This window comes from Anopheles cruzii, unplaced genomic scaffold (genome assembly GCF_943734635.1).
Source record: "Anopheles cruzii unplaced genomic scaffold, idAnoCruzAS_RS32_06 scaffold00310_ctg1, whole genome shotgun sequence".
Taxonomy (NCBI): Eukaryota; Metazoa; Arthropoda; class Insecta; order Diptera; family Culicidae; genus Anopheles; species Anopheles cruzii.
In genome coordinates this window covers 12888-21349 of record NW_026453931.1, presented here as the reverse complement: position 1 = coordinate 21349, position 8462 = coordinate 12888, and the positions used below count along the sequence as shown (strand labels likewise).

The window sequence follows — 8462 nt, the reverse complement described above, 5'->3', positions numbered from 1 at the left end:
TAGGTTCGTCAGTCCGCCCGATCGAGAAAAGAAGTAAGTGTTTTCCACATTGGAAAGCTTTGCAGGATCCTTAGACCGCAAGGTAGGTCCGTGCAGTTAATCTTCAGCCCCTGGCCGATGCTCTGACCACTAACATGCCGATCAACTTTGATTATTTCTGTGATTTTATCGACATTTTCGATGACGTGTCTGCCTAGGCTTTGACATAAAAAATAACTGAAACGGGTGAACGAAACCAACATTTATTGCAACTAGCTGTTAGAGTATCGGCACCGTAAACACCATGCAAAATTTCAGTGGCCTAGCTTGAATTTTCGCCGCTTTCGGACAAAAACTGTTAAATGTACCGAATTTTCCCTTCGTTGACCTCCATTGTTAACTCCCTGTAACTCCCAAACGAATGGAACAAACAAAAAACAAAGAAGCATTTTTTAAAGTGTATAGTGTCAGCTTTAAAATGAGCCTAAAATACTTGACGAGATATCGATCATTAAAGGCATCTATCGTGAAAATAATGGATAATTTGAATGATTATAGACTAGCTGATATATTCTGCCTTTTTTAATATTGCTCATCTACTGGGATCGAGCAACGTTCTTCTTCTGAGCTTCTATACGTTCCGTCTATTCCGACTTCCAGCGGCACGTACTCGAAGGATTACGCATACCATTACCGAACTGCGAACTTCCTCTGTCACGAGGTATTTTTAAAGCAGGCCTGGGGGAATATCGAGAACGAAATCGCCGTCCTATGGCTATGCTCCAGCTTGGAGCATATCGTGGACCTGTACGAAGTGTACCAGGCGAACCCGGTTGTCCCTCCGGAACTCATCATGAGATGGTAAGGAAAGCGGCATCTTTCTTTCCCAAATCACACGCTAACTGGCCCCAACGTTGCCATCTTGTTTCAGTGTGCCCGGCGTTAGCCTGCAGGAGATGCTCCGCCGTCAGCCAGTAAATCAATATATTACAGAACAAAACGTCAAAAGGGTCATCCGCGATATTCTTCACGCACTCGGCAGTCTGCACCGTTTCGGCATCGCACACCTCGACCTGAAGCCGAAAAAAGTGCTGCTGTTGGGCGGCCGTTTCGGAGGTACGTCACAAATAATCATTCCAGGAATCATCCCCGAAGACGTGCTGATAAAATGTTGCCTTTCCCCACAGAGGGTGTGAAGCTGTGCGGCTTTCGGCTTGCCCGACTGATGTACGGAGAAGTCTTGGCAGTGTGCAACATAACAATCGACCGTGAGTACAAGGCACCGGAGCTGATACGACTAGAAGCGGTGTCACTTGCAACGGACATTTGGTCCGTCGGCGTGATGGCCCACGTCATGCTGACGGCTTCAAGAAACTCCGTCTTGCCCAATCCCGGCAGAGGTCCGATAGCTTTCATCAACATTCTGCGCCCTCAAATGTCAGCGCAGGCGGTCGATTTCATCGATCGATGCAAAGGGCAGCAAAGGTTAGTGGAGTGCCCCACAGCGGGGCCCAACCTGCAGGGCTCAGTGTCACTCAGTAATTGTTGTCGTTCTATTTTGCAGCGATCGACCGACGGTCGAACAGTGCCTGGCGCACCTTTGGCTGGCCGACGCCCCAGCCCATGAATAACCACATGTACTCAATTGTGACCTGGTCTGGACCTGTGACCTGGTATTATCATCCATGACAATAAAACTTCTGCATTCAACAATGTTTTTTTGCTTTTGTAGCGAATATTCATCACTAAGGCTAAGATAGGCTAAGATAGGTATACAGGGTGAGTCAAAAAAACTGCAACAAACTTCAGACTGCTGTCATTTCTAAACCTCTCGTCCGACAGCTGTCAGATTTATACCAGTGACAGTTCATTTTATTGTTTATAAGCGTGCAAAAGCATTTTGGTGGGAATTTTACAGAAAAAAAGTTATTCGTGATGGAACTCAACCGTAACAGTATGATTTCATTATATTTGGCTGGAAAACCACAAGTGGCTATCTTTAGAGGCCTCCAGCATTTAAATGTTAATAAATCTTTTGTGTCTCGTACCATCGCTCGTTACAGTGATACTAGTGGCGTAGCCTGACGTCAAAGAAGCGGACGAAAAAAAACAGCAACATCACCAGAAATGGTTCGAAAAGTGAAGAAGCGACTTCATCGAAATTCGTGTCGCAGTGGCCGAACAATGGCTCGTGCGCTGAACATATCGCAGTATGCCATTCGGCAAATATTGCAAAATGAGCTTGAACTAAAGCCATTGAAGTTCCAAAAAGTGCAAGATCTTACCGATGCACAAAAAAAAGTTACACTCGAAAGAGCCAAAGACTTGCTTCGCTTGGCCGCAAGTGGTGAATTGTCGAATTTGGTTTTCTCAGATGAGAAACCATTCGTTATCCAGCAGTTTGTAAACAAATAAAATGATCGTGTTTACTTGCCAGAGAGGTCAGCTGAAAATTTACACCTTCGGTTGGCCACCAGAACTCAAGCGCCGGCCATGGTGGGGGTGTGGGCCACCATAACAGCCGATGGTCGCTATCCGCTCGTATTAATCGATCGTGGCGTCAAAATAAATGCCGAATATTATCGAAAAATATTCTGAAGAGTGTATTGGAGCCTAGGACACGCAAACATTTCGGTCCTTGGACCTTGACCTTGGACATTCCAACAGGACTCAGCCCCATCGCACTCAGCACGCGCCACCCAAGAATGGTTAAAAAATGAGGTTCCTCGCTTCATTTCCACCGCACAATGGGTACCAAAATCTCCGGATGCCAATCCGTTGGACTATTGTGCCTGGGGTATTTTAGAAAGCAAGGTTTGAACTAAAAAATTCCAAACTTTCGATCACCTCAAGCAAACGCTTCGCCGAGAATGGGACAAAATACCGCAGAGCCACTTGCGGGCAGCGTGTAACGGTTTCATTGGCCGTTCGAAGGCCATAATTCGTGCCAAAGGTGGCCAATTCGAACAAACCTAATTTGTTCTAAAATGTTATGAAATTTCCGACATTTTTTGCTTTCATTCAATAAAATTGAATCAAAAATGAAAAAAATATGGCGTTTTAGTTTGTTGCAGTTTTTTTGACTCACCCTGTAAAGGTAGTTTGTAATAAGATCGCCAGTCAGTCAGTAAACGGTAGTTAAAGCCGAAGGTTGTTAATAAAAAGATATTATTAAAGATATCACATGGCGACCGTGCAGCGTCACGAATCATGCAAGAAATAAAGGAAGTTAATAAAGGAATAAAACCAGTATAGTACATTTGTCGAAAATTACGACTGAATTGAATTCGTGAGCGAATTGCAAAAGATATGAAGCAGGATAGCCTTCATTTGTGTCGCGCAAAGCAGCGTCTCTGTGCTGATCATAGTTCACTTTGAACGACTCGCTTGGGATTGGAAAAAAGTTACAACATCGCATCACAGTCCAACCGGCATAAGGAAACGCGGAGACATAAGGAAGTAATTGAAACTGACGCCCGAATGAGCAAGTGAGAACTAGATTTGAAAGTGGTGACTAGAGAAAAACGAAACCCAGTATCGTGCAATTTGCCAACCGTTTTGAGAATTTTAAATGGAAGCTTACATGAAATTCATATGAAAGTGGTGAGAAACAAGAAGAAAACGTGCATTTTTCTGCGGCACCCCGAAGATGTCGACGTTCTCGGAGAGACAAGAACAAAAGCAAAGAAGTCCCAATAGTCGACGACAATGGTGGCATAAGTACCACACCGGCGATAGAAGCGCCGTCAGAAACCACCACTAGTGATGTACAAGTTTGAAAATGAAGTTTGACGTGAAGGTTGATGGTCGAGTTGAGTTAACGGACTATCCGTGAAAAGTGGAGTGTGCACTGGGAGAGGGCCTTGACCCCCCCAAAAAAGGAAGGAGTTTTGGTAGCCGGGTGACGCCGTGACAGAGAGAGGAACAGTGATTGTGGACCCTTTGGGTAGCACTAAGTGGCTCCAGCCAGACGCCTACGAGGTTGGGGGCTCGGGCTGGCTACCCGTGGAGGGTGTGTCGTGTAGGAGTGCGTGAGTCTCGCGTTGCGGGAGTGTGCGCCCCGGTGTTTTCGTGGCCCGACGGTGCTACAGTTTGGGGACGGCGTCGCTTCGCGGGGCACCGCCATCGCGATTGGCCGGCGTACAGTTGGTCAAGAGAGGGATAGCACGCCTTTACACTGCTCTTTTGCCTAAAAACACTGTGATTTGTGTGCTGCGGTTTTCGACTGCTCGGTGCGGTGACAGCTGAGATTTCGCCTGTTTACGTGTGTTACGTGTGTTGTGCAATGACAACAACAGGGCTGGCCAAAAACGGCGAAAACAGCTCGCAGCCAAACCAACCCTAGTGGGAAAAAACGTGAGCCGAAAATGAGTGCAAATAACGGGGAGCCGGCCGTTTTCGCAAGGAGCCGAAAAGTGGCCAGATCCCCACCAGAAAGGCCGGAGAAGGAGGCAGAAAAAGACAAGGTATGTGATGTGGAAGAAAGTGGCGATGCCGCCACGGGGAACGTGGTCCCGACTAGCAGCCACCAGGTGGCGCCAGAGGAAGAAAAAGGGGAACAGCAATCGGCAAAAGACGTGTCTGTGGAGAGTGCCCCACGCCTAAACGTGGCTAGGGAGGCAGCTGAAAAGCTGTACGACTTCGTAAAGGGCACGAAGAGTGGTATTAAAGCGCAGATCCGGGACCTGGCCGTCCAATTGTTGGACGACATCCGGGCTGCGGAAAAGGAGAGAGGAGCGCTAGAACGAGCCTTGAAGCGCGCGGCGGAGGCAGAGCATGGTGGGCGCACCGCCACCCAGCAACGCAAGACGAGTTCGTCCTTTGCGGATGTGGTCAGCAGCGAACCCAGGCAGACTACACCCGCGGTTGCCTGCGCCCCTGCAGAAAAGAGGCGCCGAAGCACACCGGGCGAGGTAAATAGCGCCCCAAGCAAGCGGGAGCGCGTAGAACCAAGTAAGGTGACAGAACCTCAGGGCGAGGGTGAGGACGATGGCTTTACCGTCGTAAAACGCCGAGAAAGGAAGCCCAAAAAGGAGCAGAGGACGGAGAAAGTGCAGCGGGTCATGCGCCCAAGGCACAGGAGCGACGCGCTGCAAATAAAGGCAGCCGACGAGAGCCGATATGAGGCAATCGCAGCCACGCTCAAAAGCGAGCCAAAGCTTGCGGAGCTCGCGAAGGTGGCCAGGAGGATGGATCGTGCCTTTGATGGCACTATGCTGATCCATCTTAAAAATGGTGGAAAGAGCGCGGCCCACAAGGCGCTTGTGCAGGAAGTCCTCGGCGAAGAGGCCTCTGTTGTGGCCCTCACGCAGAGGGCAAAGGTAGAGTGTCGTGGCCTATACGAGGCCACAACGGAGCAGGAAGTGAGCGCAGCACTAAAAGGGCAGTTCGAGCTCACTGAAGAGCCGATAGTGAAGATGCGCCGCTTCAGCCACCACCGGGCGTTGGCGGAGATCACGCTACCAGTCGCCGACGCCAAACGGCTGGTGAAGGTTGGTAAACTGAGGGTGGGGTGGAACGATTGCTCCCTCAGAGTAAACCTCCAACCCACACAGTGTTACAGATGCTGGGAGTTTGGGCACCGCGCCCCGCAGTGCACAGGAACCGACCGCACAGCGATGTGCAAGTGCTGTGGAGAGGAAGGGCACAAGGCGAAAGATTGTGTGAAGCCACCGCGGTGCGCAATCTGCCGGCAGGATAGGGGCCATCCCACGGGGAGTCTGCGCTGCGCAGCGCGAAATAACGCACAGTGCAAGTAGTGCAAATTAACCTGAATCACTGCGACATGGCGCAGCAACTCCTGTCGCAGTCGATGGAGGAAAGGAGGAGGGATGTTGCGCTGATAGCCGAACCGTATCACGTCCCTAAAGGCGATGGCAATTGGCTGAGCGACAAGGCGAGCCTAGCAGCGATACTGGTGCAGGGGAAATACCCGATCCAGGAGGTGGTCGACGCGGCCCACGATGGCTTCGTCGTGGCGAAAATCGGGGGGGTGTACATGTGCAGCTGCTACGCCCCACCGAGGTGGACCCCTGGCCAGTTCGAGCGCATGCTGGACGAGATGGCGGACGCGCTGGACCGTCGAAGCCCGCTCCTCGTTGCTGGTGATTTCAGCATCAGCAGAGAGCATGCGCACGAAGCCCGGCCGGCCGCGTCTCGACGAGGGTTGAGCAGGCAGTGGCGGACAGCGTGCTTCAGCGAGGCGTTGTTCACAGAAGCACTGAGGAAGGAAGACCGCGACGACCTCAGTGTCGACGAGCTAGAGACTGCAATGGTGAAGGCCTGCGATGCGGCAATGCCGAGAAAGAGGCCCACGGCAGGTAATCGGAGACCCGTGCACTGGTGGAGTGAGGAGATAGCCAACCTCCGAAGAACATGCCTACGCGCAAGGCGGGAATGCCAACGCGCAAGAACGGAGAGCGATAGAGAAGAGAAGCAAAACGCCTTGAAAGCTGCTAAAAAGGCGCTGAAGCAGAAGATCGCCTCAATCAAAAAGGAGGGCTACAACCGCCTCCTTAGAGAAGCTGAGTTGAATCCGTGGGGTGGTGCCTACAGGCTTGCGATGGCGAAGCTGCGCGGCCCGAGCGTTCCTCGCGAGGGGTGCCCGGATCGGCTGCGGGCGATAGTGGCCGAGCTGTTCCCGCAACACGAGCGGACGACCTGACCGGGTACGCCGTACGGTGCGGCTGGGGATGGGGTGCGAGCGGTGGTCACGGACGAAGAGCTGCAATTTGCGGCTCGACGTCTGTCCCCGGGCAAAGCCCCGGGGCCAGATGGCGTCCCGAACATCGCTTTGAGGGCGGCTCTGCGTTCCTGTCCCGGCATGTTCCGGAGAGCATTGCAAAAGTGCCTGGACGATTGTGTGTTCCCGGACCGCTGGAAGCGTCAGAAGCTGGTGCTGGTGCCGAAGACGGGCAAAAGCCCAGGAGACGCCTCGTCCTACAGGCCGATCTGCCTGCTTGATACCATGGGCAAACTCCTGGAAAGGTTGATCCTCAACAGGTTGACTGAGTACACGGAGGGTGCACATGGCCTGTCCGGTGGGCAGTTTGGTTTCCGGAAGGGGAAGTCTACCGTTGATGCGGTGCGATTGGTGGTCGAGACCGCTGGCATGGCCGATGGCCAACAAATCGGAGGCAACCGGCTATGTGCGATTGTCACGATCGACGTTAAGAATGTCTTCAACAGCGCTAGCTGGCTGGCTATTGCACAGTCACTGCACAGTATGAAGGTCCCTGATTACTTGTGCCGTATACTGGGGAGCTATTTCGATGGCCGGGTCTTGCTTTACGACACCGACTCAGGACCACAGGAAGTGCAGCTTACGGCTGGCGTTCCCCAAAGATCTGTTCTAGGGCCTACGCTATGGAACATGATGTACGATGGGGTTCTGCGGCTGAAGCTGCCAGTCGGGACTTTGGTTGTCGGCTTCGCCGACGATATCGTCCTGACGGTCTGTGGCCAGAGCCTGAGAGAGGTGAAAGTGAACGCTGAGCGGTCAATCGAAATGGTGGAAGCGTGGATGAATGGAATGCGCCTGTCCGTCGCTCGGCACAAAACCGAGGTGGTAGTGGTCAGCAAACTGAGGTCCGTCCAAGAGGTGTCGATCACGATCGGCGACCTAGTGGTTCGGTCCCGGAGAGCGATACGATACCTCGGTGTGATGATCGACGACAGGCTCAGCTTCAGGACTCACGCTGAGCAGGCCTCCAGCAAGGCAATGAGGGCGCTTGACGCTCTGTCTGGCATGATGCGCAGAACTGGGGGCCTCAGCAGCACCAAAAAACGGTTGCTTGCGAGTGTCGTCACCTCGGTACTGCGTTACGCGGGCCCTGCCTGGGTGAAGGCACTGTCGTCAAAGCGGAATCTGGGGATTCTCAATCGAGTCCACCAGATGGCCGCGATACGGGTCTCAGGCGCCTTCCGCACTGTATCCCTGGCGGCTGTGAGCGTGGTCGCTGGAATGATCCCCGTGGGGATCCTCATCGAGGAAGATAGCGAGTGCTACTTGAGCCGAGCCCCGGGCATCCGCGCCGAGGTAAGACGGCGGTCGATAGAGCGCTGGCAACGGGAATGGGAGAACGGCGTGCACGGACGTTGGACGTGCCGCCTAATCCCAGACCTCGAATGCTGGCTACACCGGAAGCATGGGGTTATTAACCCCTCCCTGACCCAGTTTCTGACTGGGCATGGGTACTTCCGGGAGTATCTCCACCGGATAGGGAGAGCTCTGTCGCCGTACTGTCCGAACTGCGAGGGCATCGTGGAGTCGCCGGAGCACGTCCTGTTTGCGTGCCCCCGGTTCGACGACACTCGAAGACAAATGTGGGATAGGGTCGGAGATGGACTCACTGTGGAGACCATCGTCCAACGTATGTCTGGGAACGAGAAAGCGTTCGAGGGAATGAGCGCGTGTGTTGCAGCCATCACAGCGACTCTGCTCGGTGAATGGCGACGAGAGCAACATCAGCCGGCGGCGCAGA

The 8462-nt window shown here is 52.8% G+C and overlaps 1 protein-coding gene across 1 annotated transcript; it reads left to right on the top strand.

Moving 5' to 3' along the window:
• Positions 1 to 639: 639 nt before the first annotated feature.
• On the top strand, positions 640 to 1610 carry LOC128276017 (death-associated protein kinase related-like; the record flags this gene model as incomplete). The annotated part of the gene is made up of 4 exons (XM_053014487.1): positions 640 to 840; positions 911 to 1095; positions 1167 to 1464; positions 1544 to 1610. Coding segments are annotated over 4 exons (751 nt in total), but the record flags the coding sequence as incomplete, so codon positions are not given.
• Between the last annotated feature and the right edge of the window lie 6852 nt (positions 1611 to 8462).